A 23,061-nucleotide genomic window follows, 5' to 3' on the forward strand; every position below is an offset into this window, starting at 1 on the left:
CCTATTATTTGAGCGATGTCTCCACATATATACATATATTTTGATCCTTCTTCTGTAGTCTTGTACAGTATCATGTCCCCAATTTTGACATATCCCCGGAGGAGATTAGATTTTTTTTCAGTGTTTTTATTTCATTTAATTAATTAATTATTTATTTTTAGCACGGATCAGATCCCTATGTCACAAGATATTTATTGTTCTCATGCTGCATGGCACATTGTCGCAGTTGCAGATTGGGGTAGCATTGACGTTGCGTAAAAGGCCAGTAAAACATGACTTCCGCTTGCTGCTTTAGCTATTGAATATCTTCAAAAGGGAGACCATTTTGTCAACTTATTGACCAATACCATCCGGTGTTTTTGGCATGCGCCATGCAGATTAGAGATACACAGCAATTAGCAATTTGGGCAATTATCGTGAGATAATCTATATGAAATTTTATTGCTTAAATAAATTTTGAGCTGCTCAATCACTTACACAGGCATTCAAGTCCCACATGAGCTTTCTTATAATAGTTGCCTAATGTCCAGTTAAATCTCAAGTCCCACCGACTTTGGTTAATGCCTATTGCGACAATATTTCTAGAGAAAAAATGGCTCCAAATTCAAACTTCAAAATAGTTCAAGCAGAGCATTAAAATCCATCAAATATAACATTCTATAGATAATTCAGTTCTCATTAACTATAAACTCTCTTATCATCAAACTTACAACGTCAAGTGAGGACCAAAATAAAGTACCTACTCACATTAATGCTTTTAAGTTCTGAAACTAAGCTCTTCTCCAAACGGCTACAAAGATCCCCCAAATTTGTAGGCTTCCAGAAACTCACTGATCTGGAGAAGAAACTGTAAAACGCTTGATGTTGTGTATATATAATATACATATATGTAACAAATACTTATATTCAAAAAAATTGAATCCTCATGATCATGATGATTGAAGTTGCAAATCTTATGTTTAACCTACCCTGCTGATGTGGCAGTGCCATCAACATTGGATTAGCTTTTTTTCTAAAAAAAAATAATAATAAAAACACCCAAAGGTTGTATTTTTGAAGATAATTTTGATTGTTTTTTGAATTGGAATTCTCCACCTATTTTTGATATCAATGTCAATGATAAACATCTTGTCGAGGTTGGTACTTTGTCATATGATCAAGAACTTAATCAAAATTGCGATGCAAACCATGTGTTTGATGAATGTCCAAAGAGTAAAGTATCTCAGTTTGGTCTAGATGAAATTAATTTTGTTGATTTTCATGAGGTTGACAATTTTCTATCTAGTTTTCCAGATCACGTTTTCCTACCCATACAAGCAAGTATTGAACAAAGTTAGGGCTTTCTACTAGTGAATGACTAATTCAATTTAGGGACAAGTTGCAGCGATTTAAAGTTTAAAAGCGCTTGTGAGAATAGAATAGTAATCTGGGAAGTAAAATAGAATTTGCCCAATCTTTTTTTATACTTCATTTTAATTGCATGACAAAATATGTCAAAATTATAGGTTCTAGTAAAGATGGCTTGGAAATGCATGCAAATCCAGTCTTAATTGAAAAGAAAAAGAAGGTAATCTTACCTCATCAGTCATTCTGCCGCCTTCGCCACTTTTGCTTCATGCCAACATCTTCAGATTTATTCTTAATTTTATTCTTGAAATGATTTCTGATATTCATTTAAATATTCATCAGTCATTTTAACAACCCAATATCAAAGGTTTCACAACAATTCCAGGAACAGAAAATTGATCACAAACAGATTATATATATATATACTCTTTTGAAGGATAAGTGATTGAACGAGACACTCACTTAGAAGTTGCAGCTGATGTTCCTGGCTTATCCCTTAAACTTAGTGAGGATAGCGGTCTTGAGAGGTACCACACACTATCTTGTTCAGGACGGCTAGTCGACTCCGTTGGCCATCTCATTGGAACAACTAAACTCCTGTATAGCAATGTCAAACTGATGAGTTGGTGTTGTTCAAGAACCTATTCTGCAGGCCTACGACATATTCACAAAGACAATGGCCTTGCTTATGTTGAGAAGAGAACAAAGAAAATCCTCTATATGAAGCACTAATATTAATACAACACATATTTACATGAGCTGTCCACAGTTCTATCTAGAATGAACAAATTCTATTTAAAATAAATTGTAAAAAGTGGCTCAAACCAGTTAAATGTATTATATTTAAAGGCAAATTCAGATAAGCTCATACCCCTCAAGACGTCTGTGTTTACAGCGATGCATCTTATCCACTGTGTAGCTCCCAAAAACAATGTCAAGTTGCTTAGCTAGATTTTGTATGTCAGATAATCGCGCAACATCCCAAACCTTCATAATCTGAATGTGATGTGAATACTCCTTGAGAATATCTACAGTCCAAACCAGATTCAGCTGCCGATCGACCTTGTACATCTCTAAAAGTTCAGAGGAAGTACCATCGTGGACAATGAGGTTTCTCCTCTCATGAGGCTGACGCCAACCACTTGTAAGCTTTGCCAACAGAAAAAGCACTGCACTACGAATCTCTGCATTTCTAATTCTGGATATAGATATCTTGAAATTGTTGTTGAAGTAAACCTGTATGTAATTAAGGTAAGAGTTACCTGATTTTCATGTAAGTTCAAATCCACTACAAAATCCAAATTCCAAGATCATACTATCTGAACCATTTTATATTTAAAGTCATTTTTCTAATTTTTTGCCAATGATTCACTTGAATCTATATGAGAATTTCATCTGCCAATGCTGAAAAATATTAGACAACCAAAACATTGCATGCACCTACCTTCCATCTAGCCTCTCTGAAAAGTATAGAGTCATTCCTGAGTAAAATATCAAGCTGTTCAAACTCCACCAATGAAGCAGTAATTGCCCCAGCCAAGTTCTTGTCCTCATTGGCATCATAGAAACACCCACGTTCCTTGGCATCAATGACTAGTTTCTTCCACACAGAGTCACTCTTGAGTAAAGTCACCCCATTTCCCAAAATCCAAAGGCAATACCTAAAATGAAACAGTGACGAAATTTTAATTTGCACAAACTACAGAAACAGAAACGTTTTTTAGCAGCAGCACAATCTGATATATACAAGTAATACCTTGCTCGAGTCAGTGCCACATTTGCTCTTTGTCGGTTGGAAAGGAAACCTACTCTTCCACTCCCATTGCATCTTACAGTAGAGATAATAATTACATCATCCTCACCTCCTTGGAACCCATCAACAGAGCGGACATTCACAGTGAAGCCACTATTAGACTTGCTGTATTTTCTGACCCTCTCTTCAATTGCAGAAACTTGAGCCTTATATGGTGATATCACTCCTATACTAACCTTCTCCTTTGTGACAAGGAATTCTGTCACAAAAACAGGTAATGGTAAAAGGATTCATAGCATTTCTCTATTCTGAAAGCAATTTTATTTTTCAGGATAATAACCTAGACTAATAAGCAATAAAACATTTAAACATACGTTTAAAAAGATTCCCAACTATCTCAGAGACCACAGCAGCCTCAACCGTATTCTTCTTGCTGTACCCGAGACCAAATTCCTCCTTTCCATGAGCTATACTTATAAAAGAGTAGGAGCTGTACATGCTGCCCTGAAGGAAACGCTTCTCATAGTCTCTTCCTTTAACATTTGGAGCATCTGATATCTGTTTGTCGTAGAACTCCCTGTTTGGAAATAAGCTGATGGTTGGATGCATCCTATACTGGATATCAAGCAGGTGCTTCCGGCGCCCCAACATGACCAGTCTTTCAAACAAACTTCTTCCAAATTCAGCCGTCTTGGATATCTAAGAAGTGGACATTCAAAAGATGTTAAACAAAGTGGGAGATGCTCGTAATTTGCAAAGATAAAAGAACCAAGGATAAAACTCTAACCTCGCTTTTAACCATTGCAGGGAGCTGCCTCTCATCCCCTATGAGAATCGCATGGCGGACGCCATCTAGCTGTAAAGGAATAGCTGATTCACATTCTTTAAGCTGAGCAGCTTCATCGATAACCAAAAATTCCATGCTTGCTTCAGTTCTGTGTAATTTAGCAGAGCTTGATGCAGTACAGAACACTAGGATTGCATTTTCCAAGCAAAAGTTTATTATGGAACAGTTACCTAAATCTGGAACAGAGGATGTCAGAGATAATAGCAGATATCTTAGTATATGGAGGTACACTTTTCTTATACTCAACTTTGCAAGGCAATCCACACTGCTTCCTGTGTCTTGGAAATTATTGAGAACTTGTAATGATCCTTCATTTGCTACACTGGCACCACACAACAAAGTTTGAAGAGATTTAAGCAAAGTAAGAGCTTTTCTCATATTTTTCACTACCTCTAACGGTAGTAGAGAAGTTGGTAAGTGCGTATACAAATTAACCAGACAAAACTTCAGTTGCTCATGAATTGAACAGAATGTCTTCTTTACAAACTCCTCAAACGTCAAAGGGTCATCCTTTTTGAGCTCATCATCCCCCTTATTGTTTTCCTCGTTTCTTTTTTCCTCCCTTTTTTTTTCCTTTCTTTTTTTCTTCCTTCTTTTTTCCTCCTTCCTTTTTTCTTCCTCCCTTCTTTCCTCCTTTCTTTTTTCCTCCTCCAATTTTTCTTGCTTTCTTTTTTCCAAGTATATTTCGTACTGCGATTTAGGGTCATCAAGCAAAGATATCATTGATTCTAAGCTATTTCTCCAGCCAGAATTAGGAGCAATGCACTTCTTAAGTGCATCAACACGATAGTCGAGAAATACATCAAGAAGATCCTTACGATAAGCAATTTTCTTTCTTTTTTTAGGATGCCTAAAACGATCATAAACCATCATTCGCTTACCATTCCCAAATAAAACTATATCTCCAAGCCCATGTTGGTCATACTGTAGCGACTCCCTGACCAACCTCAGCAGCCGTGTTGTAACTTCCAAAACCGCAATGTTAGTTGGAGCACAAGTTAATGTTGTGCACTTCATTTTAAGGAGGGCATGTAATAACACACCAACGGTCTTTGTTTTCCCTGTCCCTGGAGGACCCCATATCAGATTGACAGGATTCTGATGATTGCAGTCTCTCATACCAATGCAGCTTAAAACCGCAGCTTCTTGAGAGTCATTCAGATTATAAGAGCTGATCATGTTCTGTATATCAGAAGGGGCAGGGCAGCTTTTTCCTTTAGAAAAGCAAGTCATACAATTTTCGTCATCCTGTTTGGATTAACAAATACATATACAATGCATCATCAGGAATGTCAGTCTTAAAAGACAAGCATATATAGTATCATGCATGTGTGTGACATTCAAGAACAAAATGTGATAAAATTCTTACAGCTGAATTGGCTTGCAGTACAGTTTCAATGATGTTTGTGTTTCCCCCTTCCGGTGGGTTTAGTGCACCCCATATACGAACATTTGTAATCAAATTCATAAGATAAACTGCAAAAAGTGGTTGTTTCTTGTTCTCGTACTTGAGCACGTCTTGATCAGTCCAAATGGGTTTTGATGCCAGAATCGGGATTGTACCAGTCAATATATGTCTTGGCCCAAGAACATAAGCTATAAGATAGAATCTCTTCGGCCTGTTCAAATCGTCAATGCATTTTGGTATAACATCAGTCAAGGCAATAACATCACCTTTCTGAGGTTCATTTTTTTCTTCTTCATCGCTCTCTGAGTCATCACTATCTTCATCGCTCTCCACTAATGTAATTTCATAAAACAAGTTTTTGGGAGGTTCAAAATCTCCAGATATCTCAACAGAGTCTATTTCCCAAGCAGGTGCTTGAGACACTGCTGTTATGTTGGAAAACAAATCAGCATGTGTTTCCTCAATTAATGAAGGAGGGAATGACTTCTTGTAATCTGTCACTGACGAGAATGTCTCTGGGATCTTTTTAACCTGTCAGCATTATGAATGGAAATGCCATGACTCATGAGAGAAGATCTACACTACACATACTTGTTGGAGCAAGATGTGCATCATTGAATGAAAAATTGAAGTACATATAATTTTTTTTTTGAAGCAATTAAGTTCCCATCAATCCTATGCCAAATCTCAAGGATGCAGAGGGAGATACAATAAATGAATTCCAATGAATTGATCGATATTTAAAAACAAAAAGCAAAAACAAAAAAAAAAATTATAAATACCTAAATATTTTCACAATTAGGTATGACCTTAGATAGTTAGATGGCACACATTCTTACCAATTGTTAGAGAGACCATCACTATCAATGGGTTTTCACCTTGCTTAATTAATTTCCAATAGGTACTATTAGGAAGATTGACACATTGAAAAGTATTTTAATGATACCATAATGTAATATATTGGGACACCTTGATTTCAACACAAAAACTTAAGCTTATGAGTTTGGGTCCAACTATATTATATCAACCATTTACATTTATTGATGTAGGCTTGTTAAGCAACTTATGTAAATATTGGCGTTTTATGTGATTAACGTATTTTATTATGTTCTTTTCTACTTCTTTGTGATCATAAATTTCAATTTGTCACAACAGGGTTCGTGAAAATTGGCCTAAAGATTATAATCGGCATTATAAAAGGCATTTTACAAAGACTTGGATTAACTTGCATTGTTGAAATCATTTGAATAGATATGTTAAGATCAATTCATGCCTCTCAGTTTAACCTGATGAAACTATATTACTAAAAGAAAAAAAGTTTGGACAACTATGGCAGCATACATGATTTATTTGTTTACATGCTTCTCATGTCATATGCATGTATGTGTGTCGATCTGCTCCTAATCTTACCAAAAACCCATCGATGGGGTGTATATGCATGATTAATAATAAATTTAGATAAAAATAAAAACACACGAACCTGATTTTTGAAAAGATCTTTATTGAGAACATCCCCAAGAGACCAAGACAACACCAAGTCTATTAAGCTTGTATGAGCAAGTTCTTTCCCCTTGGCATTACTCTTCTCCATTTCTTCTTAGCGATTTCTGCTAACCAGTAAATTTGCCAAAACCCAAGTTCATGATAATGGCACGCATGCCAATTAAAGCTGAGAGAGAAAACTTTCCACTTAAGAAAATAGGCTAGAAAAGAAGTTTACCCAATCGTATGGCTAGCTAGTACATGGCCATAAATAAAGATAGCTAAACACCCATTATGATCATGCTGGATTCTTATCTTTCAATGATGATCATCAAAAGCAGAATGACCTACGTACAACACAAATGGCCCAAGTGAGAAAAAGGAGTAAAGAAGATGTTGACTACAAATCAAACTAAAGTAATTGCTAGTGCATGAAAAAGTTATGTCTACGTACGTATGCATCATTCAACACCCTGTTTCATCCGTACGACTAACATGCAATGCTAATAACATGGATACTTATCTTTCGTACTATATAGGATGCTGAACATTGTAATTAAATAAAAACGAGGGTAAAAGAAAGGAAAAGGAAGTCGAGAATCAGTGGCGGAGCCAGCTATTTTATATTGGGGGTGCCACTAAATTTGTTTTTTTAAGTCCTAAAAATTTAGTAATTCACATAATATATGCATCACAAAAAATATCTATAAAAGTTCATAAATATATGATGAAATTGATATATTAGAAATGTAACATGTCGACACTATATCAAAAATATAGAAATACAAAAAAAAAAAAAAGTGACTAGAACTGCACTTTTCGGTCTCTAGCCATAATCACTCCAAGAAAAACAAGGAAAATTTGACCAACTACACATCATTGAGATATTACATCAAACATGTGATGTGTGTTAAGTTTGAGGGTACTGTGGGTTTAAAAAAAATTAAAAATTTTAAAAAAAAATCGTTGGCCCAAGGTACCATGTGGCTCCGCCACTGTCGGGAATATAACTAAAAGACAAAAACATTCAACAGAGAATAAACTTAGGGTGTAAGTAAGAAGAAATTAAAGGAAATTCTTAAACCTTCGATGTTGGTTTTCTATGTGTTGGGTTTCAAGAATCTTACTTGAGAAAACCATGTTCTAGAAATGTTGCACTAAATTGAGAAAGTTGAATTACTAATTAAGAGAGAAAGAAATTTGGATTACAAACTCTAATCCGTTGTTTGTTAAGGATGCATGGGTAGTAAAAGACATGAAATTTCTCAACCTTAGGAACCCAAATTCCAAGATACCATATGTATGTGGTATGAAATCATTTCTTCTATAGACACATCAATTAGAACGGATCATATGGAAAGGCAAAGCCTTTTGTTTTCCCACTTTTTCTTTTTCCTTTTCCTTTTTTTCTCTCTTTCTTTCCCCTCTCAATGAAGAAATCTTGCCACTTTACGACACTAGACATGAAGGCTTTTCCAAAGAGCCCACAATACCGACCTCACGGGTGGACTCAATCCCATGATCAAAAGAGAGACCACATAATATATATGATAGTTAGCAGACAGCAGTATAGTTAATGATGGATTTGGCTAATAAGACAGTTTTGTAGGAAAATACTTCTTGAAAAATAAAGAGAAGTTGCATTTCTTAATGGGATTAAGAGACTATACGTTTGGGGATTATAAGTACCATCTCCCCACTCCCCGACTATATTTTTGAGCTCAGCCTCCACTCCCTCTTTCTCCCCCATTCTTCTTCTTCTACTTAGTTTTTCTAATTCTTTTTCTTTTTGTCTGCAACTTGAAAGCCAAATCTATGGCTTCCCTTCCCTCCTCTCCATCGCCCACACACCTCCCCCTCCAATTCGGAAGGTGCAGATAACACAGGGCAATCAATCCCTCCGGTAACAATGTCAACCCAATCCCCTGCCTCAACTGTCCCTGCATTAAGGACGCCAGCCTTCTTGCCCTTCATGCGAATGCACTTTGTGGTGATCATAATTAATTGACATCTATGAAGATTTGCATTTCCATCATCAAACTCAATAGCAAATATATATATATATATATGCACAACTAATAATTAAAAATAAAAAAATAAAAAAATAAAAAATAACAATAAAATCAATCAGTGCTTCTCACTTTAGCATGATGAAACTATATTACCAATCAAAAAAGTTTAGGGAAGGTACACACACCTGGCTATAATCATGCTCGATGTTGAGCTCTCAAAATCCGAAGTATGGTTGATAAACATCATCAAAAAGACCTACAAACAAAAGCACAAGGAGAGAAAAAAGGAGGATCATATTCATTCCCGAGAAAAGATCTAAAGAAGACGTTGGCTGCTGCAACTCAAATAAGTAATATCTGGTGCATGACTTAGTACGTACGGCTAACATGCACACTGCTAGCTGATTACCAAGATGTACATATAGTAGATATTTAACGTTCCAAATAATCTCTCAACTTTTGTACTCATTGTAATCAAACAGAGAATCAACATAGCCTGTAAAGAAGAAGAAGAAGAAGAAGAAGAAGAAGAAGAAGAGATTGTTAAACCTTGAACGTTGTCGTTTTGCAGTGCTGAGGTTATTGAGAATGAAAAAGGACATGCAGTTGTTGAGGTAGACCAAAAGACGCACTCTTTTGGGAAGAACTAAGAAGAGGAAGAAGAAGAGTTTGTAAACAGATATACAACAAGTACTACTTTGAAACTCACACTTTTCTGGGAAATGAAAAGGACACTAGAGACTTGGAAGCTCTTTAGTCCGTTCAGAAGACGTGGCCTATTGGCTATTGGTTTCCTTTCCAACTTCATTTATTTATGAATTTATGAATTTCAGAATTTGTAGTACTCTCCCCCCTTCCCTTGCTGTCTCATAAATAGTTTTGATTCTGAGGACATACAGAACACCTTGTCACATCTTTTGTACCCAAAGATGTTGGCCCTCCTCCGAGTGACACAATTTTCATTTGTTCGTAACATATCATGTGTTATAATATACTATACATCTATATAGGTCGTTAAGTCTAAAAGTAAAATTAAACAAGTGCTTAAGGAGTAGCTCAATTAGCTATGAACTACGTTTTATAAAACAAAGATCATTAGTTCAAATTCCCTTATTGTGTGGACATGTTAAAAAAATAACTGAACAAAAAATAAAAATAAATAGGCATAGCTCTACTATATCTCTTTTACTTCTTTCCGTCAAAATTGATCATGTTTCAATTAGGTCATTTTCAAGTCTAGCTAAAACTTAGAAATTAAGTGCACTATGTTTTTTTTTCATTATATTATTAATCCCGTTGTGGTTCTGGTCGTCACCCAGCATGGGTAATTTTATTATTATTATTAACCTTGATTTTTTTAAATTTAATTTAAAATTAAAGAAATTTGAAATTTTATAAAAATTTCAGGATGTAAAATGTCATTTTATCAATTTTACCTTTTGTTTTAACGTCAAACCCTAACGGAGGGAGTGGACTACATCAAATTAGAAATTCGAGGGTTACAATTGAGAGTTTTTGAACTTTTGGGCGTTATGTCAAAACACGTGGAAGTTCAAGGGGGCTTTGTGAAATTTTCCCTAAACTTTAATTACAATAATGTTTTGACCAAGTCCCGGCGAGTCCCGATCTGGTCCTAGTGGTGTTCCAACGGCAGCTCGGCTGAGTCCTGACGAGTCTCGACGAGGTCCTCACTGTATTTTGGTGGGTCCCTAGGTATTCCGGCAGGTCCCAGTGACATTCTAGTTGGGTCCGTCAATTTTGAGGATGAAAAGCTCAAACTTAAAAAATAGTTTACAGTTTTCAAAAATAAAAACCATTTTGCAGAAATTTAAAAAAAAAAATTTGGTCACACCAAAAATATTTTTCATCACACCAAACACCGAAAAATATGAAAAATATTAGATCAAAATGGAGTCTAAGTTGTTAGATCAAAATGCTATATATAAGTATGATATTTTTTACCCACAAAAAATGCCGTTGTTTGAATTCCAATTAAAGCATATATATATATATATATATATATATATATATATATATATATATATATATATATATAATTTGATGACACAAAATTAATTAAAAATAATTCTGAAATCATATTTATTAGACATATCACATGCCAATATGCCATCCATAAGGAGAGAATTCAATTTCTGTTCATTGGCCATGTCTCCATTTTGATCTGGGCTAGGTCCCAAGATATATTATTTGAATGAAATAACTTGGCAAACTCAGTTCAATACAAATTTATTAGTAAATTTGCACCTTTTTTTTTAATTTTTTTATTAATGGAGATGAGCATAATTGTTTAGCTTAAACAAAGCAAATAAAGAAATCATAGGCCCATGTCATTCATTTGATGTATTGCCTCTTATGTTCTATTTACCAATTCTAATACAGTAGTTTAGGAACTTTTTATTTGGGTTGTCCAGCTTATTGTTGTAATTTGTTGTTTCTTTGTCCTGTAAAGATGGTTTTTATGTGCTTTTTGTTTGGATTGTCCAATCCATTATTGTAATTTGTTATTTCTTTGTTCTGCACTCAGAAAAAATAAAATAAAATAAAAAAACGATTGATTTTATGAATAGGTAAAAGGTGATGGGACGATAGCCTGAAATTTTTGTGAGACAGTGGAAGAAAGAAAGAAGAAAAAAAAAAAGTACTAGTTTTTGTTTTTCGTAAAAGAGACTGATGAGATTGAAAAATATGGCTGTCAAATCATATGCAATACAGAGAAGTGGTCTGTAATGTAAATAGGAGGGACCTATATATATATATATATATATATATATATATATATATATTGGAGGTACAATCTCATCAATCGTTTGCCCTTTTTTTTTCTTTTTTTCTTTTTTTTTTTGTGTGTGGAAGGAATGTGATAAAACGATATGCATCCATCATTTGGCCAAAAAGGGACACCGTGGCTCTCTTTGGTAAAAGTCTCGGGGCATTTGTTTGGCTTTTTTTTAAAAAAAAAAAAAAGCAAAAATTAATTGACGTGAAAAAAAAAAAATTGTATGCAAAAAGTGAAAAAATAAATTGTTTTGTAATTTTTTTTATTAAAATAATAATAAAGAGTAATTAATGTGATATAAAAAATAAAAATGTTGAGAGTTAATGTTTTTTTGATAAATAGTATTTGGCCATTACCAAACCTAGTATTTTCTTTATTAGGTTTAATTTACCATAGTTGTATGATGCAATCAAATCAGTGGGATGAGATACTCGTGGTTTGAATTGTTGAATTGATACTCGTGGTTTGACCTTGTAATAAATAAATAATTCATATTATTTCAAATAAACATATAAATTCCTGTCAAATGCATATGTACCAAAAGAATGCATGTCCAAAAGAGGTAGATCAATCGGCTGGGACCATGCTTAATGAAGCAGAAGTAACTAATTCGAATCTTCCTCCCTCCTCTTCTGTGGACATGCCCAAAAAAAGAATACTTGTTTCCGGCCATTTTTCCAATTTTTCCAATAAAGTTCATATGAAATTACAAATTTACACTCAAATAAAAAGTTATAAAAAAACAGAAAAAGAAACAGAGGTATATATAAACCACAAGTTAGAATGCCAAAATAAACTATATAGAGAGGGATAAACCTCAAGTTACGATGCCAAGATAAATCATGAAAATGTTAAAAGCTTGATGTCGTATAACAAACATATTTTAAAAAATATGGTGATTAGTAATTCAAGATGGCTTGGAAATAATGCATGCAAATCCAATTCTAATTAAAAAAATAAAAAATAAACTAAAGGATTCTTACCTCATAAGGAATTTTTCTTCAAGCCAACATCTTCCTTAGGGGTGAAATAGCGGTTGGGTTAGTGGCTAAAACCGCTAACCGCAACTGCCTCTGCGAACCGGATAGCGGTTAACTGTATCTGGCTAACCGCTTTTTTGGGCCTTTTTATTGGGCTTTTTTTTGGGCCGGTTTTGAGAATTATTTTGGGCTCACTTTAAACATTTTTTTTCCCATCTTTTTGTCTTTTCAGGGCCATTTTAGCATCAAATTAGCCCAAAGGAGCCCAATAATAATTAATAATAATAATAAAATCTAAAATACTCCACAAATTTACATTAGTTTACTATGAATGCATTTCAACATACAAATAAAATTTTCAAAAACCTTGTAAATAATCTACTAGCAATCTTAATTTCATCTCATGAAGACTCAAACATATATCCCTTAGCCATAATAATTAGCTACTATTTTCTTCAGTCTCTGCTGATCCAATGCTTGTTGATCTGCCAACAAAGCCTCTATCAAAACAAAGCTTCATGCAGTTAATCACTAAAACATAATATTAAGTCCTAATTCAAGCCACAACATGTAAACAACAAAAAAATAGAACAAGAAAAAGAAATCCAACAAAGAAACACCTATTGTGCATCTGTGTTGCAGGGACTAAGAAAACGGAACCATCGATTTTTTATCTCTATGTGATTCCAACATCTAAAACCAAATCTATCAGAGAAACTAAAATCCAAATAAAAAGAAATCGACCTAATGAACACAAATTTAACAGATTAATCACCACACAGTTCATATGAAACTTGGATTTAAATAAATAAATTAAAAAAAAAAATCATGATATGTAAATTCTATCAAACCCCCAAATCTAATTGGGATGAAATTTGGGCCCAAATGTGATGAAATGTAACCCTATGATATTCATAAATAATCATAATGTACCCCTATATGCTAATCATGTGCAGATTGAAACAGAAATCCAAGAAATTGAAGAAATCCCAAAATAAAAAACTTAGTCCTTGAAATATTGAAATAAATTCCAAATGGTGAGATATTGCTACATACAGTTCTTGTAAGCCATACAGTTCTTGTAAGCCTGGCACACTGCTGAGGTTCCTGTACAGCCACCTGAGAAGAAGATAAAGAAATCAAACAATAAACATTTAACCTCATATTCTTGTGTAAATGCTGTATGCATACCGAAATCAAAATCAAGTTACTAAACTTACCTTGCTTGGCGAGGAGAGACGGTGAGTTGAGAGAGCGCATGAAAGATGCAAACGACTACCACTATACTACAACAACTTATTTGTTATATATATATATATATATTTAAAAAAAGCGGTTAGCAGTTAACGGTTTCCAAAAACCCACTAACCGCTAACCGCAACCACCTAAGCGGTTAGCGGTTTTTACTAACCGCTTTTAAAAGCGGTTAGCGGTTGCGGTTAGGCGGTTTTAAATTTCACCCCTAATCTTCCTATTTATTCTTCATTCTAGGCTTGAAATGATCTGACATTCATATATATAATCTTAAGTCTTTTGAAAGAAAATGGATCATAAACATATTTTTTTACTGCTTAGAATTGGAAAAAAAGCAAGGAAAATCAATTTTTATTTTTATTTAAAGTGATTATGCAGAAGAAATTTCCATGTGTCAAGAATGCTTAAATTTAAATTTAAGAACAGTAGATTTATTTCACACCTTTGAGTTACGGTTGATGCTTCTGACTCATCCCTCAGACTAAGTGAGGATAATGGTTTTGAGAGGTACCACATACTATCGACTTTAGGACCACTACTACTTGAGTCCACTGGCCATCTCTTTGGAACAACCAAACTCCTGTAACAAACTCAAACACGAGAAGTGTATTAAAACATAAATTAAATTATTAAATTTTACTCATTTCTATTAACTTAAACTTTCGAAATAAGTGACGATTTAACAAAGTGGTATCAGGCCCTTTTCCGTTAATAAGTTAGAACACATAAAAGTGAATATAATATTTGTTGGAATCTTGTTATTATTTGCCTTCCTTCCCTATTTCTGCAGGCCTATGGCATAAACACTGCTTGATAACATACTTTTTTCATTCATCAGATTCAGAGTTTGTGTAAGGATATAAATCATTTGGAATAAATGTTGATTTTGTATTTCTTAAATCAAGAGATTTAGATAATATTTGTTAACCCTGATTTAAGGGATAAATTTGTATTTGAAATATTTTAAATCACATGTAAAGTTTTATAAATAGAGTTGTGTACTTAGATCATATATGAATGAAATATGTAGCCTATCAAGGCTTTGATGTGTGGATGTAGGCTATATGCTGAACCACCTTAATCCATGTTCCGCTTTTATATTTATCATATTATGTGTTTCTATGGAGTTTAAGTTTAACTAGAACAACATATACATATTAGCTGATATATACTAGATAAATGTGTTATATTTAAAAGCAAATTCAGATAAAGCTCATACCCCTCAACACATCTGTGTTTGCAGAGATGCATCTTATCCGCTGTATAGCTCCCAAATAAGATGTCAAGCTGCTTTGCTAGTCTTGGTATGTCAGATAATGGCAAAACATCCCAAACCTTCATAACCTGAATGTGATATGAATCCTCTTTGAGAATATCGACAGTCCAAACCAGATTCAGCTGCTCATCGACCTTGTAAATCTCTAAAAGTTGAGAAGAAGTCCCATAATGGACAATGAGGTTTCTCTCCTCGTGGGGCTGACGCCAACCACTTGAAAGCTTTGCCAAAAGAGACATCACTTCCTTACGAATCTCTGCATTGCTAGTCCTTGCAATAGATTTCTGGAAATCATTGCAGAAGAAAACCTACATTTTAATTAGGGTAATAGTAATGTCATCATAAAAATTCGTCAGATCAGTTCAAACCCATTACAAAATCAAAATTCCAACTGTCTACTATGTCTACCACTTTACACTGAATCTTTATATATAGTCATATTTCTATCCTTTGATTCACTTGAATCTATATGGGAATTTCATGATGATCTGTCAATGATGAAAAAATATTAGAGACATCAAATAGGCATAGAACAACCAAAACATTGCATGCACCTTCCATATATGCTCTTTGAACAGCAGAGAGTCGTTATTGAGTAAAATATCATGCTTTTCAAGCTCCACCAATGCAGCAGTAATTGCCTGAGCCAAGTTCTTGTCCTCATTGGCATCATAGAAACACCCACGTTGCTTGGCATCAAGGACTAGTTTCTTCCAAACAGTGTCACTCTTTAGTAAAGTACCCCCATCCCCCAAAATCCAAAGGCAATACCTAAAGAATGAAACAGTGACCAAATGTTAATTTGCAAAACCGACAGAATTGTTAGAAACGTTTTTCAGCTGCAGTTCAATCTGGTCAATATATATATATATATACTAGTAATACCTTGCTCGAGTCAGTGCCACATTTGCTCTTTGTCGGTTGGAAAGAAAACCTACTCTTCCACTCCCATTACATCTTACAGTAGAGATAATTATTACATCATCCTCACCTCCTTGGAACCCATCAACAGAACGAACACTCACAGAGAAGCCACTACCAGACTTTCTGTATTTCCCGACCCTCTCCTCAATTGCAGATACTTGAGCCTTATATGGTGATATGACTCCTATGCTAACCTTCTTCTTTGTGTCACGGAATTCTGTCACAAAAACAGGAAATGGTAAAAAGAATTCATATCATTTGTCTATAACTTTTTCTGAAAGCAAATGTTTCCTGGATAATAACCAATAAAACATACGTTTAAAAAGATTGTCAACTATCTCAGAGACCGCAGCAGCCTCAACCATATTCTTGGGACTGTGCCCTCGACCAAATTGCTCCTTTCCCTGAGCAATACTTATAAAAGAGTAGGAGCTGTACATGTTGCCCTGAAGGAAACGCTTCTCGTAGTCTCTTTCTTTAACATGTGGAGCATCTGAAATCTGTTTGTCATAGAACTCTGTGTTTGGAAATAAGCTGATGGATGGATGCATTCTGTACTGGACATTAAGAAGGTGCTTTTGGTGCCCCAACATGACAAGTCTTTTGAACAAACTTCTTCCAAATTCAGCCTTGTCGGATATCTAAAAAGTGCACATTCAATTAAAACATGTTAAACAAAGTGGGAGATGTTCAGAATTTGCAAAGACAAAACTCTAACCTCGCTTTTAACCAGCGCAGGGAGTTGCCTCTCATCCCCTATGAGAATAGCATGGCGGATGCCTGATAGCTGTAAAGGAATAGCTGATTCACATTCTTTAAGCTGAGCAGCTTCATCGATAACCAAAAATTTCATGCTTCCTTCAATTCTGTTTAATTTATCGGAGCTTGATGCAGTGCAGAACACTAGGCATGCGTTTTCCAAGCAAAAGTCTGTTATTGAACAGTTACCTAAATCTGGAACAGAGGATGTCAGAGATAATTGCAGATCTCTTAGTACATCAAGGCACTCTTCTCTCATGCTTCCTGTGACTTGGAAAAAATTGACAACTTGTAATAACCCTTCATCTGGCACACTGACACCACGCAACAAAGTTTCAAGAGATTGAAGCAAATTCATAGCGCCCATCATCTTTTTCACTACATCTAACGGTAGAAGAGCAGTTGGTAAGTGCGTATACAAATTAACCATACAAAAATTCAGTTGCTTATGAATTGAAAAGAATGCCTCCTTTAAAAACTCCTCAAATGTGAAAGGATAATCATCGTCCTTCTTTTTGAGCTCATCATCCCCCTTCCTTTTTTTTTCCTTTCTTTTTTTTCCTTCTCTTTTTTTCTTCCTTCTTTTTTCCTCCTTCCTTTTTTCTTCCTCTCTTCTTTCCTCTCTTCTTTTTTCCTCCTCCCTTTTTTCTTCCTCTCTTTTTGCATAGTATGTTGAGTACTGCGATATAGGGTCATCAAGCAAAGATATCATTGATTCTAAGCCATTTCTCCAGCCAGATTTAGGAGCTAAGCACTCATTAAGCGCATCAGCACGATAGTCGAGAAACACATCAAGCAGATCTGTACGATAAGCAATCTTCTTTTTTTTTTTTTTACGATCATAAATCTTCATTCGCTTACCATTCCCGAATAAAACTATATCTCCAAGCCCGTATGTGTCATACCCTAGCGAATGCTTAGCCGAACTCAGCAACCGTTTTGTAACTTCCAAAACCGCAATGTTAGTTGGAGCACAAGTTAATGTTCTGCACTTCATTTTAAGGAGGGCATGTAATAACACACCAACGGTCTTTGTTTTCCCGGTCCCTGGAGGACCCCATATTAGATTGACAGGATTCTGATGATTGCAGTCTCTCATACTAATGCAGCTTAAAACCGCAGCTTCTTGAGAGTCATTTAGATTAAAAGAGCTGATCATGTTCTGTAAATAAGAAGGGGCAGGAGCAGGACTGTTTTTTCCTTTAGAAAAGCAATCCTGTTTGGAATAATAAATACATATATAATGCATCATCAGGAATGTCAGTCTTAAAAGACAAGCGTATATAGTATCATGCATGTGTGTGACATTCAAGAACAAAATGTGATAAAATTCTTACAGCTGAATTGGCTTGTAGTACTGTTTTAATGATGTTTGTGTTTCCCCCTTCCGATGGGTTTAGTGCACGCCATATACGAACATTTGTAATCAAATTCATAAGATAAACTGCAAAAAGTGGTTGTTTCTTGTTCTCGTACTTGTGCACGTCTTGATCAGTCCAAATGGGTTTTGATGCCAGAATCGGGATCGTACCAGTCAATATGTGTCTTGGCCCAAGAACATAAGCTATAAGATAGAATCTCTTCGGCCTGTTCAAATCGTCAATGCATTTTGGTATAACATCAGTCAAGGCAATAACATCACCTTTCTGAGGTTCATTTTTTTCTTCTTCATCGCTCTCTGAGTCATCACTATCTTCATCGCTCTCCACTAATGTAATTTCATAAAACAAGTTTTTGGGAGGTTCAAAATCTCCAGATATCTCAACAGAGTCTATTTCCCAAGCAGGTGCTTGAGACACTGCTGTTATGTTGGCAAACAAATCAGCATGCGTTTCCTCAATTAATGAAGGAACGAATGACTTCTTGTAATCTGTCACTGACGAGAATGTCTTTGGGATCTTTTTAACCTGTTAGCATTATGAATGGAAATCTCATGACTCATGAGAGAAGATCTACTCTACACATGCTGCTTGTAGGAGCAAGATGTGCATCATTGAATGAAAAATTGAAGTACATATAATTTTTTTTTGAAGCAATTAAGTTCCCATCAATCTTATGCCAAATCTCAAGGATGCAGAGGGAGATACAATAAATGAATTCCAATGAATTGATCAATATTTAAAAACAAAAAAAATATTTTCACAATTAGGTATGACCTTAGATAGTTAGATGGCACACATCCTTACCAATTGTTAGAGAGACCATCACTACCAATGGGTTTTCACCTTGCTTAATTAATTTCCAATAGGTACTATTAGGAAGATTGACACATTGAAAAGTATTTTAATGATACCATAATGTAATATATTGGGACACCTCAATTTCAACACAAAAACTTAAGCTCATGAGTTTGGGTCCAACTATGTTATATCAACCATTTACACTTATTGACGTAGGCTCGTTAAGCAACTTATGTAAATATTGGTGTTTTATGTGATTAACGTATGTTATTATGTTCTTTTCTACTTCTTTGTGATCATAAATTTCAATTTGTCACAACAAGGTTCGTGAAAATTGGCCTAAAGATTATAATCGGCATTATAAAAGGCATTTTACAAAGACTTAGATTAATTTGCATTGTTGAAATCATTTGAATAGATATGTTAAGATCAATTCATGCCTCTCAGTTTAACCTGATGAAACTATATTACTAAAAGAAAAAAAGTTTGGACAACTATGACAGCATACATGATTTATTTGTTTACATGCTTCTCATGTCATATGCATGTATGATGCATCTGTCGATCTGCTCCTAATCTTACCAAAAACCCATCGATGGGGTGTATATGCATGATTAATAATAAATTTAGATAAAAATAAAAACACACGAACCTGATTTTTGAAAAGATCTTTATTGAGAACATCCCCAAGAGACCAAGACAACACCAAGTCTATTAAGCTTGTATGAGCAACCTCTATCTCCTTGGCATTACTCTTCTCCATTTCTTCTTAGCGATTTCTGCTAACCAGTAAATTTGCCAAAACCCAAGTTCATGATAATGGCACGCATGCCAATTAAAGCTGAGAGAGAAAACTTTCCACTTAAGAAAATAGGCTAGAAAAGAAGTTTACCCAATCGTATGGCTAGCTAGTACATGGACATAAATAAAGATAGCTAAACACCCATTATGATCACGGTGGATTCTTATCTTTCAATGATGATCATCAAAAGCAGAATGACCTACGTACAACACAAATGCCCCAAGTGAGAAAAAGGAGTAAAGAAGATGTTGACTACAAATCAAACTAAAGTAATTGCTAGTGCATGAAAAAGTTATGTCTATGTACGTATGCATCATTCAACACCCTGTTTCATCCGTACGACTAACATGCAATGCTAATAACATGGATACTTATCTTTCGTACTATATAGGATGCTGAACATTGTAATTAAATAAAAACGAGGGTAAAAGAAAGGAAAAGGAAGTCGGGAATCAGTGGCGAAGCCAGCTATTTTATATTGGGGGTGCCACTAAATTTTTTTTTAAGTCCTAAAAATTTAGTAATTCACACAATATATGCATCACAAAAAATATCTATAAAAGTTCATAAATATATGCTGAAATTGATATATTAGAAATGTAACATGTCGACACTATATAAAAAATATAGAAATACAAAAAAAAAAAAAAGTGTCTAGAACTGCACTTTTCGGTCTCTGGCCATAATCACTCCAAGAAAAACAAGGAAAATTTGACCAACTACACATCATTGAGATATTACATCAAACATGTGATGTGTGTTAAGTTTGAGGGTGCCATGGGTTGAAAAAAAATTTAAAAATTTTTTAAAAAAATTCATTGGCCCAAGGTACCATGTGGCTCCACCACTGTCGGGAATATAACTAAAAGACAAAAACATTCAACAGAGAATAAACTTAGGGTGTAAGTAAGAAGAAATTAAAGGAAATTCTTAAACCTTCGATGTTGGTTTTCTATGTGTTGGGTTTCAAGAATCTTACTTGAGAAAAACATGTTCTAGAAATGTTGCACTAAATTGAGAAAGTTGAATTACTAATTAAGAGAAAAAGAAATTTGGATTACAAATTCTAATCCGTTGTTTGTTAAGGATGCATGGGTCGTACTACAAGACATGAAATTTCTCAACCTTAGAAACCCAAATTCCAAGATACCATATGTATGTGGTATGAAATCATTTCTTCTATAGACACATCAATTAGAACGGATCATATGGAAAGGCAAAGCCTTTTGTTTTCCACTTTTTCTTTTTCCTTGTACTTTTTTTTCTCTCTTTCTTTCCCCTCTCAATGAAGAAATCTTGCCACTTTACGACACTAGACATGAAGGCTTTTCCAAAGAGCCCACAATACCGACCTCACGGGTGGGCTCAATCCCATGATCAACAGAGAGACCACATAATATATATGATAGTTAGCAGACAGCAGTTAATGATGGATTTGGGATCTTTTTAACCTGTCAGCATTATGAATGGAAATGTCATGACTCATGAGAGAAGATCTACACTACACATGCTTGTACGTAGGAGCAAGATGTACATCATTGAATGAAAAATTGAAGTACACATAAATCAAGAAATATATAAAGCAATTAGTTCCCATCAATCTTGTGCCAAATCTCAAGAATGCAGAGGGAAATATGAGAAGTGCATGTATGAAGTTAATTGTTAGAGAGACCATCACTACCAATGGATTTTCACCTTGTTTAATTAATTTCCAATAGGTACTATTAGGGAGATTGACACATTGAAAAGTACTTTAATGATACCAACATATAATATATTGGGACAGTATCTTTCAACCCAAAAACTTAAGCTTATTACTTTAGATTTGACTATGTTATTTATGCTTTTACACCTATTGGTGTAGGCTTGTTAGGTGAATTATGTAAATTTTGAAATTTTTTGGTGTTTTATGTGATTAAAGTATTTTATTATGGTCTTTTCTACTTCTTAGGCTCTGTTTACTTCGACGTAAAATGGTTTTCAGAAAATGATTTCCGTATTTTACGGTGTTTACTTCGACGTAAAATAGTGGTCAACGGAAAATATTTTCTTTTTGACCAAAAATTCTTTTTTTAATTTTAGGAAAATGGTTTACGGTTTTCAAAACCGTAAACCATTTTCCGACTATGAGCATCTCATTCTTAAATTAATGGATCTTGCCAAGACCCGCCTAGAACCTCGTCGGAACTTGACCGGGTCCCACCCGGGACTTGACCGGGACCCACCCAGGACCTGACCGGGACTTGACTGAGAATCGCCCGGGACTTAACTAGGACCCGCCCGAGACTTGCCCGGGACCCGCCTGAGACCTAACTGGGACTTGCCCAGGACATGACCGGGACTCGCCTAGGACATACCCAGGACTTGATCGGGACCCGCTCGAGACTTGACCGGGACTTGCCCGGGAACCGCCTGGGACATAATCGGGACGTGCCCGGGACTTGCCCGGGACCTGACTGGGACTTGCCCGGGACCTAACCAGGACTTGACTAGGACCCCGGAGAGACCTGCCCAGGACCTGCCCGGGACTTGACCGGGACCTGCCCGAGACCTGATTGGGACTTGCCCGGGACCCCAGCGGGACCTGCTCGGGACTTGCCCGAAACCTGACTGGGACTTGCCCGAGACCCGCCCGAGACCTGCCCGAGACTTGACCTAGACTTGATCAAGACTTGCCCGAGACCTGACTGAGACTTGCCCGGGACCCGCCCAGGACCTGATCGGGACTTGACCAGGACCCGCCCGGGACTTGACCGGGACCTGTCGAGACTTGATCGAGACCCGCTCGGGACCTGACTGAGACCTGACCGAGACCTGCCCGAGACTTGACCGGGACCTGCTCGGGACCTGACCGAGACCCACTCGAGACTTGCTCGGGACCCCGGCAGGACCTGCTTGGGACCTAACTGGGACTTGCCCAGGACCCGCCCGGGACTTGACCGGGACTTGACTGGACCCGCTCGGGACTTCACCGGTACCTGCCCGAGACCTGACCGGGACCTAACCAGGTCTTGACCGGGACTTTTCCGAGACCGAGCAAGTCCCGGTCAGGTCCCGATCAAGTCCTAGGCGAGTCCTGGTCAAGTCCCGGGTGGGTCCCGCTGGGGTCCCGAGTAAGTCTCGAGTGGATCTCGGTCAAGTCCCGAGCAGGCCTCAGTCAAGTCTCGGGCAGGTCCCGGGCGGGTCCCGGTCAGGTCCCGAGTGGGTCCCAATCAAGTTCCGAGCGAGTCCCGATTAGGT

At 36.0% G+C, this 23,061-nt stretch overlaps 2 protein-coding genes across 5 annotated transcripts; both read right to left on the reverse strand.

Annotated features, from left to right (window-relative positions):
- Positions 1-468: 468 nt before the first annotated feature.
- Positions 469-9,500, reverse strand: LOC132183340 (uncharacterized). Of its 4 annotated transcripts, none has more exons than XM_088516905.1 (12): positions 9,399-9,500; positions 9,035-9,105; positions 6,836-7,024; positions 5,317-5,886; positions 3,888-5,195; positions 3,475-3,799; positions 3,104-3,359; positions 2,792-3,008; positions 2,219-2,583; positions 1,810-1,944; positions 1,578-1,663; positions 469-835 (listed from the first exon to the last, which is right to left on the reverse strand). In XM_088516905.1, exons 3-11 carry the CDS (start codon positions 6,944-6,946, stop codon positions 1,582-1,584), a joined length of 3,369 nt encoding a protein of 1,122 aa, XP_088373031.1. In that variant the 5' UTR covers positions 6,947-7,024; positions 9,035-9,105; positions 9,399-9,500; the 3' UTR covers positions 469-835; positions 1,578-1,581. The 4 variants fall into 4 exon arrangements, with proteins under 4 accessions (XP_088373031.1, XP_088373032.1, XP_088373033.1 ...); XM_088516906.1 differs by lacking the exons at positions 9,035-9,105; positions 9,399-9,500 and adding exons at positions 7,076-7,184; positions 7,292-7,316 and having other exon boundaries at positions 6,836-6,962; XM_088516907.1 differs by lacking the exons at positions 9,035-9,105; positions 9,399-9,500 and having other exon boundaries at positions 469-847; positions 6,836-7,102.
- Positions 9,501-12,937: 3,437 nt separating this feature from the next.
- LOC132180378 (uncharacterized) lies at positions 12,938-19,782 on the reverse strand. Its single transcript, XM_088516849.1, has 10 exons — positions 19,672-19,782; positions 18,177-18,746; positions 16,799-18,055; positions 16,397-16,721; positions 16,042-16,297; positions 15,711-15,927; positions 15,100-15,464; positions 14,323-14,460; positions 13,683-13,745; positions 12,938-13,126 (listed from the first exon to the last, which is right to left on the reverse strand). The coding sequence occupies exons 1-10, from the start codon at positions 19,780-19,782 to the stop codon at positions 13,066-13,068; spliced, it is 3,363 nt and encodes a 1,120-aa protein (XP_088372975.1). The 3' UTR covers positions 12,938-13,065.
- Positions 19,783-23,061: the final 3,279 nt, after the last annotated feature.

The sequence above is a fragment of the Corylus avellana genome, chromosome 5, assembly GCF_965113065.1.
Source record: "Corylus avellana chromosome 5, dhCorAvel1.hap1.2, whole genome shotgun sequence".
Taxonomy (NCBI): domain Eukaryota; kingdom Viridiplantae; phylum Streptophyta; class Magnoliopsida; order Fagales; family Betulaceae; genus Corylus; species Corylus avellana.

Bases quoted from the DNA above. Each gene is read 5' to 3' on its own strand.
- LOC132180378 (XM_088516849.1), bottom strand. From the start codon at position 19,782: ATGGAGAAGAGTAATGCCAAGGAGATAGAGGTTGCTCATACAAGCTTA. The intron at 15,465-15,710 runs GTGCATGCAATG...ATTAAAATGTAG, and splicing joins TCAAAGAGCATATATGGAAG to GTTTTCTTCTGCAATGATTT. The intron at 14,461-15,099 runs GTATGAGCTTTA...AGTTTGTTACAG, and splicing joins AAACACAGATGTGTTGAGGG to GAGTTTGGTTGTTCCAAAGA.
- LOC132183340 (XM_088516905.1), bottom strand. From the start codon at position 6,946: ATGGAGAAGAGTAATGCCAAGGGGAAAGAACTTGCTCATACAAGCTTA. The intron at 5,887-6,835 runs GTTCGTGTGTTT...TAATGCTGACAG, and splicing joins AAGATCTTTTCAAAAATCAG to GTTAAAAAGATCCCAGAGAC. The intron at 3,360-3,474 runs GTATGTTTAAAT...TTTTTGTGACAG, and splicing joins AGTTGGGAATCTTTTTAAAC to AATTCCTTGTCACAAAGGAG.